The sequence below is a fragment of the Moschus berezovskii genome, chromosome Y (assembly GCF_049115385.1).
Source record: "Moschus berezovskii isolate FMDL1 chromosome Y, NW_MosBer_1.0, whole genome shotgun sequence".
NCBI lineage: Eukaryota > Metazoa > Chordata > Mammalia > Artiodactyla > Moschidae > Moschus > Moschus berezovskii.
Genome location: NC_142489.1, coordinates 83813798 through 83826066, shown reverse-complemented (window position 1 = coordinate 83826066; position 12269 = coordinate 83813798). Strand labels below are relative to the sequence as shown.

At 38.8% G+C, this 12269-nt stretch overlaps 1 protein-coding gene across 1 annotated transcript; it reads left to right on the top strand.

Annotated features, from left to right (window-relative positions):
- Positions 1–2981: 2981 nt before the first annotated feature.
- On the top strand, positions 2982–7743 carry LOC148773187 (RNA-binding motif protein, X chromosome-like). The gene is made up of 5 exons (XM_088834547.1): positions 2982–3133; positions 4999–5110; positions 6279–6404; positions 6482–6570; positions 7324–7743. Exons 1-5 carry the CDS (start codon positions 3010–3012, stop codon positions 7626–7628), a joined length of 756 nt encoding a protein of 251 aa, XP_088690673.1. The 5' UTR covers positions 2982–3009; the 3' UTR covers positions 7629–7743.
- The last annotated feature ends 4526 nt before the right edge of the window (positions 7744–12269 follow it).

The window sequence follows — 12269 nt, the reverse complement described above, 5'->3', positions numbered from 1 at the left end:
GAGAGCTGGTTTGATGGTGATGAATTCTCTCAGCTTTTGCTTGTCTGTAAGGCTTTTGATTTCTCCTTCATATTTGAATGAGATCCCTGCTGGGTACGGTAATCCGGGCTGTAAGTTATTTTCTTTCAACACATTCAGTATGCCCTGCCATTCCGTCCTGGCCTGAAGAGTTTCTCTTGAAAGATCAGCTGTTATCCTTATGGGAATCCCCTTGTGTGTTATTTGTTGTTTTTCCCTTGCTGCTTTTAATATTTGTTCTTTGTGTTTGATCTTTGTTAATTTGATTAATATGTGTCTTGGGGTGTTTCACCTTGGGTTTATCCTGTTTGGGACTCTTTGGGTTTCTTGGACTTGGGTGATTATTTCCTTCCCCATTTTAGGGGAGTTTTCAACTATTATCTCAAGTATTTTCTCAGGTCTGTATTTTTGTCTTCTTCTTCTGGTACTCCTGTGATTCGAATCTTGGTGCATTTGACATTGTCCCAGAGGTCTCTGAGATTGTCCTCGTTTGTTTTAATTCGTTTTACTTTTTTTCCTCTCTGTTTCATTTATTTCTGCCATTCTGTCTTCTAGCTCACTTATCCTATCTTCTGCCTCCGTTATTCTACTGTTGATACCCTCCAGAGTGTTTTGGTCTCATTTATTGTGTTATTCATGATATATTGACTCTTATTTATTTCTTCTAGGTCCTTGTTAAACCTTTCTTGCATCTTCTCGATCCTTGTCTCCAGGCTAATTATCTGTAACTCCATTTTGTTTTCAAGATTTTGGATCACTTTCACTATCATTTAGAATTCTTTATCAGGTAGATTCCTGTCTCTTTCTCTTTTGTTTGGGTTGGTGGGCATTTATCCTGTTCCTTTACTTTCTGGGTATTTCTCTGACGCTTCATCTTGCTTATATTGCTGTGGGTGGGGTGGCCTTTCCGTCTTCTGTCTGTTTGTGGAGTTCTCTTTATTATGAAGTTTCCTCTCTGTGGGTGGGATTGCACGGTGTGGCTTGTCAAGGTTTTCTGGTTAGGGAAGCTTGTGCCGGTGTTCTGGTGGGTGGGGCTTAATATCTTCTCTCCGGAGTGCAATGAAGTGTCCAGTAATGAGTTATGAGATGTCAGTGCGTTTGGAGTGACCTTGGGCAGCCTCTATATTGAGGCTAAGGGCTATGTTCCTGTGTGGCTGGAGAATTTGTGTGCTGTGCTCTGGAACTTTGTGTGCTTGCTCTGGAACTTGTTGAACCTTGGGTAGTGCTTGGTTTCAGTTTAGGTATAGAGGTGTTTGATGAGCTCCTATCGCTTAATGTTCCATGGGGTCAGGAGTTCTCTGCTGTTCTCAGGATTTGGACTTAAGCCTCCTACTTCTGGTTTTCAGTCTTATTCTTGCAGTAGCCTCAAGACTTCTCCATCTGTCACTTCCAAAGCGGTTCCCTCTGTTTTAGCTTCTTCTGTTTGTTCTTCTCTTCAGTGTCTAGCTTCTGCCCTGACACAAGGGGGCGGTGGTGGACACTTTTTTAGGCTCACGTTCAGTCGTGCTGTGGGGAAGGAGGAAGTCTGCAAACAGATATCACTGGCATTTGTGGGGAGTGCTCGCAGTGTCTCGGCCACACTGGGTTTGCCCCCGCTCACAGCGTGTGTACTTTCCCTCTCTATACTCCTCAAGCTCTAGGTTGCTCTGCCAGGAACTGTCTGAGGCAGGCCCTGGGTAGCATGCACTTCCCAGGTCAAAGCCGCTCAGGTTCAGGTAGTACTCCTCAAAGGCGCAGACTTGGTTGGGCCTGCGTTTTGGGCCCTTCCCCAGTCCGAGCAGCTCAGGTGGCCAGGTGTTTGGCTAGCGCAGTCGCTGTGACTTATCACCTCCCCGGGCCCTGCTTCTCGGTTTTCTGGGTATACAACTGGCGTACCCTCTCAGGCTGTTGTCAACCGTCCAGAATCCCAAGAAAACTTGGTTATCATCGAAGCCTGCTTGCAGTTTGGTAGATGATGCCTCTGTGGGGCCTTGATTGCCCCCTTAAACAACTCTGCTTGCCCTCTCCTGCCTGTCTTGGTGGGGGATTGGCCATCCGCAGCTGGCTAAGTTGCTCAGTCCTTTGTTCTGTGAGAAGGTCTGGCGGTGTCTTAGGTTTGGGCTTTTTGCCTTTTTGCAGGATATCTATCCCACAGTCTGCTTTGCTATCTCAAGTTAGCTCCCTCAGATTGCCCTCGGGGCCTTCAGGTCCGGTCCTTACTCTAAGCAATGCAGCCCGCATCTCCCTGCCAAGCCCCCACTTGCTAGTGGTGGATATGGGCGTCTGTGCTGCTTCTTCACTGGGAGTTACCATTGGGCATGTAATCTGTGGGTTTTAATTATTTATTTATTTTTCCTCCCAGTTATGTTGCCCTCTGAGTTTCCAAGGCTTGCCACAGACTCGCCAGTGAGAATGTTTCCTGGTGTTTGGAACCTTCTTTCTTTTTTTAGACTCCCTTTCTGGGACAGATCTCCATCCTTACCTCTTTTGTATATCCTTTCGAAGACAATGGGCTGATTTTCTGGGTGCCTGATGTCCTCTGCTGGCATTCAGAAGTTGTTTTGTGGAATTTACTCAGCGTTCAAATGCTCTTTTGATGAATTTGTGGAGGAAGTGGTCTCCCTCTTCTGTTCCTTCGCTGTCTTAGGACCGCCGCCCTATTGTGTTACTTTTTTAAAAAAGCTTTTTTGATACCAGAATAGTATGAATTATTATCATTTTCCTCCAAGTGTGTTTAAAAATTTATTTTATCCTGGTTTTTCTCCACCTCCTTTATTCTCTTCAGACTACTATCACAGCAGTGGTTCTTGACTCATTTCGTAAATTTTTCAAACTGAATTGTACTAACTGATGTATCATTTGAGGAATTAGTTTTATTGGTTTAGGCAAATACGAATGCTGAAGGCAATGGTAGTTCTTTAGTAAATATCTATAAACAGTAAGCGAAACTTAATGTTTATTCTACTTAAAAGATTTCACTGAAATACAGGTGATAATGGATATAGTCGCAATATGAGCTCTTCAAGAGAAACTTATCCACCTAAAAGAGGACCATCCTCAAGATGTGAAGGTCCTTCTCCTAAAAGATCTGCTCCTTCTGCTCAAGGGCGAACCAGTAGTGGAATGAAAGGACAAGGTAAACGCTATATAATATAGGGACTGTTGTTTCTTAGTAAAAGTGAGCAATTTTAAAATGAATGCTTAACTTTAAGATGCACATGTTTACTGATCACTAGTTTATTTGTTGATTCACAGCTGGAAAATAATTCTTTAGCATCTAATTTTAGATGTGTAGTAGGTGATTAACATAGACGTGGGGAAGACATTTCCTTTAAATCTAAAAGGGAAAGAGGAGAGTGAAAAGGTTGGCTTGAAGCTCAACGTTCAGAAAACGAAGATCATGGCATCTGGTCCCATCACTTCATGGGAAATAGACGGGGAAACAGTGGAAACAGTGTCAGACTTTATTTTGGGGGGCTCCAAAATTACTGCAGATTCTGATTGCAGCCAGGAAATTAAAAGACGCTTACTCCTAGGAAGGAAAGTTATGACCAGCCTAGATAGCATATTAAAATTCAGAGACATTACTTTGCCAACCAGGGTCCGTCTAGTCAGGGCTATGGTTTTTCCCATGGTCATGTATGGATGTGAGAGTTGGACTGTGAAGAAAGCCGATTGCCGAAGAATTGATGCTTTTGAAGTGTGGTGCTGGAGAAGACTCTTGAGAGTCCCTTGGACTGCAAGGAGATCCAAGCAGTCCATTCTGGAGGAGATCAATCCTGGGTGTTCATTGGAAGGACTGATACTAAAGCTGAAACTGCAATACTTTGGCCACCTCATGCGACGAGTTGACTCACTGGAAAAGAATCTGATGCTGGGAGGGACTGGGAGTGGGAGGAGATGGGGACAACAGAGAATGAGATGGCTGGATGGCATCACCAACTTGATGGACATGAGTTTGAGTGAACTCTAGGAGTTGGAGATGGACAGGGAGGCCTGGCGTGCTGTGATTCATGGGGTCGCGGAGAGTCGGACACGACTGAGCGACTGAACTGAACTGAAGCTTGCTAGAGAATTCCTCAGAATTTTTTTTTAAGTTGCTAACATTTGCTGCTTAGTAGGAGTTTTCATGTAGTTTCAAGGTCAAGTATTTTTATGAAAACTAATATCCTATGAGTCAGCATTTTGGAATGTAGAATCTTTTAGCTCTGTTATATTGGCTACCTGGTTCATGTAATTATAAACATTAACTGAAATTTGCCATATTAACTTTAGTTTGGATTCTTGACATATTTTTACTTTGTTGTTTGACTCCTGGTACAGTTAAAAACTTTGAATCACTATCAAATCACTATCAAATTGTCATTTTATGTATAGACTATTATTGAAGCCAAGTGTAATATGGTATTGATTTCAAAATAGTAAAGAAGTTGAGAAAACTAAAGTTTCATTAGACTATTAGCCCGGTAAGCAAACAAAACAAGAGAAGTCTGACCACCAGGAATTAGTAAGAATTAGCACAAGAAGTGAACATTATTTATGGGAATTAGTTTCCTGTTTTGGAAGAGGCAGCATTTTTCAAGTGCGCCCTTTATTACTAATAAGTAGTTGAACTCAAAAGCACTATTGTTTAGAAAGGTCAGTAATTCAGGTTGCGGTTTATGTTAAATTTATCACCATTAGGAGAGAATCAGCTACTTTGTGATTGAATATGTGATAATAGTTTTCAAAAATTAATTAGATTTTACTCAAGTTTTGAGAGATTCTATTACTTGTAATTTAAGGATTATGCAAAATGTACACGGAGCAGATGGTGTCAGAAAATAAAGTGTTCAGGAATTACATGTATAAAGCAAACTAAATGTGCATTAATGGGATTTTATAAGTAGTTTTTTTAAATTGTTTTGGAGAGAGGAAAGATACCAGTCTTTTGATTTTTTTTTTTCTTTGAACTATTACTCTCAATTCTGAGATACTTATGTAAGCATTTTAAAATTAAAGGTCCAGTATTGCGGAGAGAAAATTACAGAGGAGGTCCTCATAGAGAGCCAATGTCTTCTCGGAGAGATAACTGTGTGTCACCAAGAGATAATGGTTGTGCTACTAAAGAGAGGTAAAGAAAAATAAAATACATGCATTTTTAAGTCATAGTTCATTTTGTTGAGGTAAAATTTATCTAACAAAATTTTAAAAGTGAACAATTCAGTAGCATTTAAAATACTCAGAATTCTACAACCACTCTCTCTGTTCAGTTCCAAAATAGTTAATCACCCCAAAACAAAATCCATAAGCAGTTGCTCCCATTTTTATCCTCCTGTATCCCTAGTAAACACCCACCTATATCATGTGTCTGTAAATTTACCTAATCCTGAATATATCATACGTTCACTGTAGCCTGCCAGGCTCCGCTATCCATGGAATTCTCCAGGCCAGAATACTGTAGTGGGTAGCCATTCCCTTCTGCAGAGGATCTTCCTGAGGGATTGAACCCTGGTCGTCCACATTGCACTCGGATTCTTTACCAACTGAGCCACCGGGGAAGCCCTAACAATATGTGACCTTTAATATGTGGCTTTTCCATTAGTGTGAGTGTTTTCAAAGATAATCCTTGCTGAAGCATGAGTCAGTACTTCAGGTTTTGAGTGGGGGTTAACACCATTGTATGTATAGTTAACATGGTTTGTTTATCCATCTTTGTAGTTAATGTGTACAAACATTGGAGTGCCTGTTTTCAATTCTTGGTGTAAACTCTGAATTGGAATTCCTGGGTCGTACAGTAACTTCAGTATTTTAAGGAACCGTTCATCTCCATAACTGCACTGCTGCCAATGCAAGAGACTCAGGTTCAGTCCCGAAGTGGGGAAGATTGCCTGGATGAGAAAACAGCAACTTACTGCAAATTCTTGCTTGGAATGTCCCATCAATAGAGGGGCCTGGTGGGCTACAGTCCACAAGGTCTCTAAGAGTCTGACACAGCTTTATATTTCTACCATGCACACACAGGATTTCAGTTTCTCTGCATGTTCACAAACACTTGATGTTTTATATTTTATATTAAAAAATATCTCTCTATATATATAGCCTGTCTGCTAGGTGCAGAGTAGATATCTCATTCGGATTGAGAAACTGTATTTCCCTAAAATACAATTATGTTAAGCAGTGTTTTATATTCTTGTTCATAATTATATATCTTCCTTGAGGAAAAGTATATTGAAGTCCTTTGCACATTTAAAACTTTCTTTCTGAATTCTTGTCATTTAATTTTGTTTGTTTGTTTTAAGTTTCTCAGGCAGAGATTATTCAAGTTCGCGAGACACCGAGGATTATGCTCCACCGTCTAGAGACTATGCATACTGTGATTATGGCCATTCAAGTTCTCGAGATGATTATTCCTCTAGAGGACATAGGTACTACAAACAATTCTGTTTTTAATCAAATAACTTATGGAAATGGTTAATTATAACATTAATTCTCTTAAATGTAGTGATCGTGATGGCTATGGTGGAAACCGTGATAGAGATTATTCTGAACATCGAAGTGGAGGCTCCTACAGGGATTCATACAAGAGTTATGGTAAGAGTACAGTTACAGCTTACAAATGACAAAATTAGAATTGACATGCTAGATCTACATCATTTACTCAAGTTTACTTCTATTTTCTCAGAAAATAAAATGTAATTTCTACCTAATTGATTGGTTTGAAGGTCTTTGAATTATTTTTGATCTGTCATTTCAAATGATATGAAGGATAATTTGGCAGCTCACATTTTTTAATCACAAAAATTATTGTAACATTTTTAAAAGCAAAAGTGCTGTTGAGAGTATGAAACACAGGAACATTATGAAGTTCAAAATTTTAGTCTTTTCCAAAAAATTAACATTTAAACTCCTGCTAAGGCACTTCAGTCGTGTCCGACTCTGTGCAACTCCATAGACAGCAGCCCACCAGTCTTCCCGGTCCCTGGGATTCTCCAGGCAAGAACACTGGAGTGGGTTGCCATTTCCTTCTCCAGTGCATGAAAGTGAAGTCGCTCAGATGTGTCCGACTCTTAGTGACCCCATGGACTGCAGCCTACCAGGCTCCGCCACCCATGGGATTTTCCAAGCAAGAGTACTGGAGTGGGTTGCCATTGCCTTCTCAACTACTGGAACTAAAAAGTACTGCTCTTTTAAATAAATGTGAAAGCCCCTTCACCACTGCTGCTAATTCATATCTTCACCAGAGAGGCAGATAAAGGCTATCCTTTCAAAGATTTAGTACTTTACAGTCATGTTATAGAAGTAACGGGAAAAGTTTTATAATTTTATCAATTACTGATTTCACAGGGGGCTCCCGTGGTGCTCCATCAGGAAGAGGTCCACCTCTGAGTTATGGCAGAAGCAGTCGCTATGATGATTATAGCAGTACAAGAGACAGATATGGAGGAAGTCGGAAAAGTTACTCAAGCAGCCGAAGTGATACCTACTTAAGTGGTCGTGACCGTGGCGGAAGACAAGAACAAGGGTTTCCATCCTCCAAGGATAGGGTGTACCCTCCTCCTCGTGAGTCATACAGTAGCTCAGGTTGTGAGGCTTCCAGGGGAGGTCATGGGGGGAGCCGATCTGAAAGAGTAGGCAGAAACAGGTACTAAAAATGTTTTCTTGGCATGGGAAAATTTTTTGTGAGTTTCTGTTTTAACTGGTACTTGAGTATTGCTGAAGAAAACCGTTGGTTTTGGAGGGAAGAGCTGTAAACTTTCACCTCCATGAATTTTCAGATAAATTGAAAAATAGAATTATTCAGATAAGTTGAAAAATAGAGTCATTCAAAGTAATCTCATACTTGTTACTGCTGGTTGAAAGATAGAAGTTAAAATTTTTAAATTTAATGTCTAAATTTTCTGAGTATGTTTTGTAAAGTGTTATTGTTTATTTTACTGGTGGGTTAAACGAGCATAAAAACACTTGTTTCTTGTTTAGAAGGTGAATTGTGCTGTTTGCTTAAAGTTTCCCTTTGTAGTCTTTGCACACGAATGCATTCAGAATTAAGCAGTATGGTATTTCTCCATTGCAAGCCTTACCTGCTTTATATTTAGGTTAACAATATTACATATTATTTTTGAAAGCAGTGTATAGAAGGTTTGGCAAGGCTCTAAAAACCTGAAGGAAATGTTTGCATCTTTACTAAAATTTTGTCTAACTTTTTAAAACAATAGTATAAATCAGAAGAAAATTTAGATGTGTGAATAAATGTTTAAGAAGTCTGAAGTTAAGTATCAATTTTCTTAGTCATTCAAGTGGCAAATGATAAAAGTGCCAACCACGATTAAAAAGAAAACAATCTGCACCTAAGTTGGGATTGAACTAGTTAAGTATTCTGAGTATGTATCTTCATGAAAGGAAGCAGTTCTAGATTTGTTGGAAATGAAATGCTTTAAGTAATACTTATTTCCACTTCATTTTGGAGTACTTGGTATAACCCAAAAGTATAGGCTTATCTATAAGGAAAGTTAAGGGGTTTTGTAGGCAATCCTAGGTATCAGTAATAATACATCAACTTTTTATTAAGAGGCAAGGATAAGCGCTGCAGAACAAATTGGAATTTGCAAAATTAGTGGAGAAATTTGCAGTGCCCTTTTAAAGTAACAGAAATTTACTTGTTAAAGGTTCCATTAACAATAAAATCAAAATAATATTTGAGGCAAACTCAGAAGACAGATTAAGAAATTTCTTAGGATTGTTCCACATGTTAGACGTCAAAAGCATAGTTAAAATACATTTTCAAGACAAAGGACAGTGCATAAAAGTGACATTCATGTTCTACATGAAGTTCACCAGGCAGTACTGTCCAGGTAAGCAGGTACAAAATAAGCAGTAAGTTACTGATCCTAGTACGAAGCTGAGAAAGAACAGGATATGTTTTGAGTAGTTGCATTGGTAACTGCTGAAATGCCAACCAAAGTCAGCAACTGCTCCTTTGATATTTTGGTAACATTTTTACTAGACATTATGAAGGCATAATTTTCATTCAGTTGTGCTGTAGTGTTTGTGAGGACTGAATAAGAGTATAAATGTTGTAGCATAATTTCTAGTTACCATAACGGATTCACAGGAAATAGTGTCTGTATTACCTACCCTGGAAGCTTTGAGCAACAGAAAGATCCTTGACAGGATGTCTTGTTATCATAGTGACAACATTTGTGAGAAAATGAGAATGGCAGCCTAGAATAAAATTTCTCCCCAAAATTGCTACAAGGATTCTGTTTTTGAGCGTGTGAAAGAGTAAATGCTGAAAATTATAACCAAAGTTAAAAGCCTATCTTGTTAAAACGTTCATGAGAATATAATGAATTTGTCTGTAGTACAGAGAATGAGAAGTAAATTTCAACTATAAGTTTTCTCTACATTTTATTTGTAAGGAGTTCCTGTTTTTAAAATCCGTTTGACCTGCAGGTTCCTGTAGTTGGCTTAATTTGAAAATGTCAATTAACCCTGGAATGTAAAATTTCCTGTTGAAAAAGCTTATCTTGTAAGAAATATTGTACCTTTCTGTTGACCCTAGCCATTAAACTGGTGTGTAGTAATAAAGAATATCAAATTGCTTTAGAAACTGTGTTAAAAAACCTACACAATGAAGTTTTCTTCTTCTCTACATTTACCTAGAACTCTGTATCCCAGGCTTTGCTGTATATACTGAATATAAAGGTGCAATTTGTTTAGTGTCTAGAAACTATGAAATCGTCTACATTTATATAGCCAGAGTAAAGTGGAAAAAAGTCCTTGACTTAAAGTGGTTATCTTCTTGTATCTTCCTTGTTTTCATTTGATGTTCATTCTGTTAGAGAAAACTTTTTTCACTTGTGATTTTTCATTAATTCTGTATGTGTTGTAAACTTTTAGTAGTTTGTGCTAAGAATTTTTATCTTGAAATTAAAAAGTTACATAACTTTCTAAAAGTGTTAGTTTGACTTTTTACACCTAATCTATTATTTTTTCTTACTGTGATGTATGATATAAATATTTTCATTCCTTAGTTAAACACCATTTTTTCCAGTGAAAACTAGCATAAAAGTTAAACTGTACATACATCTTCACTCAGCTCTGTATTCCATTTCTCTTAATGAAAATTTCTGGTATGTATTGCCATGTACCACATTACTTCAGAAGTAACTCAGTTATTGTCCAATTTTATCTTTTATTTTTCTGGCTGTTTGCTTTATATAGTTCCATAGGACACTGAAGCTTTGACTGTCATTGCTTTACATTTATCAATGAATTAGGGTGAAAGTGACTTGAATGTTTTAAACTTTTCCCACCCATCTTTCCTTATATTCAGACTCTATTTAGAACCTGACAGATTCTCAGTAAAGGCCCTTATCACCTCATTTGTTAATGACATTCTCCTATTTACTTGTTTTTGGTTATGCTGGATTTTTGGAGCTGCATGGTGTTTTCTTTAGTTGTTGCAGGTGGTGGTTACTCCCTAATTTCAGTACACAAGCTTCTCATTGCAGTGGCTTCTTTTGTTGTACAGCACAGGCTCTAGGGCATGTGGTAGTAGTGGTTCTTAGGCTCCTGGATTACTGGTTCAGTAGTTGTGGCTCACAGGCTTAGTTGACTCTTGGCATGTGGGACCTTCCTGTACCAGGAAGTAAACCCATGTCTCCTGCATTGATGGCAGATTCTTTAAGAGTGAGCCACCCAGAAGCCCTGTTAGCTACATTCTTAAAGTAATTTTTAATGATTAGGTCTTGAATGAAATTTTATCTATGTTGTAATTAACGAATAGATGTTCTTTTTGTTAAAAGTTGTTTTATTCAAGTGATATTTTATTAAAAATAACTTCTTAATTACTCAGTTTCCTGCATAAGCTCGCCATCATTTAAGGACACAATTTTGTTATTTGGTCTGTATCCCTGTTTTCTTCCACCACTCCAAGGAATTAAGCTTTCAGTTCAGCTCAGTTGCTGAGTGATGTTCCACTCTGCAACCCTATGGTCTGCAGCACACCAGGCTTCCCTGTCTATCACCCACTCCCACAGCTTGTTCAGACTCACGTCCAGCAAGTCACTGATGCCAGCCTACCATCTTATCCTCTGTCATCCCCTTCTCCTTCCTTCCCTAAATCTTTCCCAGCATCAGGGTCTTTTCAAATGAGTCAGCTCTTCGCATCAGGTGGCCAAAGTATTGGAGTTTCAGCTTCAAAATCAGTCCTTCCAATGAACACCCAGGACTGATGTGTTTTAGGATGGACTGGTTGGATGTCCTTGCAATCCAAGGGACTCTCAAGAGTCCTCTACAACACCATAGCTCCAAAGACGAATTCTTTGGCACCCAGCCTTCTTTATGGTCTTACTCTCACATCCATACATGACTAGTGGAAAAGTAACTTTGACTGGATGGACCTTTGTCAACAAGGTAATGTCCCTTCTTTTTAGTATGCTGTCTGGGTTTATCATATCTTTCCTTCTAAAGAGCAACTGTCTTTTAATTTCACGGATACAGTCACCAGCTGCAGTTGTTTTTGGAGCCCAAGAAAGTAAAGCTTGTCACTGTTTCCATATTTTCCTCATCTATTTGCCATGAAGCTGTGGGACCAGATGCCATGATCTTTGCTTTTTGAATGTTGACTGTTAGGCCAGCTTTTTCACTCTCCTCTTTCATGTTCATTAAGAGGCTCTTGAATTCCTCTTTGCTTTCTGCCATGAGGGTGGTGTCATCTGAGATTATTGATACTTCTCTGAGCAATCTTTTGATTCCAGCTTATCTGACATTTCATATGATGTACTCAGTATATGAGTTAAATAAGCAGAATGACAGTATAGAGCCTTGACCTACTTCTTTCCCAGTTTGGAACCAGTCTGTTCCTAATCGAGTCCTTTCTTAACCTGCATACAGATTGAACTTTGAATTGTTGTAATTTCTGCTTTTACCTCTAAAAATACTCTCCAATTTGGTGACTTCTAAGGTAAATCAGTCTCTCCTATTAACGAGAAAGGAAAAAAAAAAAAGTTTTCTACTAGTTGTTAAGCTATATTTGTTACTTCTTCATGAGTAAATAGTCATCATGTTCCCAGTGAGTTTAAGATTCTTGCCTCATTGCAGAGAGAATTTCAAGATAAGAAAGGAAGAATAAGAAGTAAAATGAGTGTTTTAGTTAAGCAAGGGTCTGTCCTTGGAGGGAGAACAGGCAGATAGGTGAGGAAGTGCTACTCTGCATTTCTTTGGTAAGCCAGCTATGAGGGGCATACAAATGAAGGGGTAGAATGTTCCCAGGGGAAGGATTTTGGAGG

Coding starts and splice junctions, on each gene's coding strand:
- LOC148773187 (XM_088834547.1), top strand. CDS start 3,010: ATGAGCTCTTCAAGAGAAACTTATCCACCTAAAAGAGGACCATCCTCA. Junction 3,134..4,998: donor TAGTGGAATGAAAGGACAAG/GTAAACGCTATA, acceptor TTAAAATTAAAG/GTCCAGTATTGCGGAGAGAA. Junction 6,405..6,481: donor TATTCCTCTAGAGGACATAG/GTACTACAAACA, acceptor TCTTAAATGTAG/TGATCGTGATGGCTATGGTG.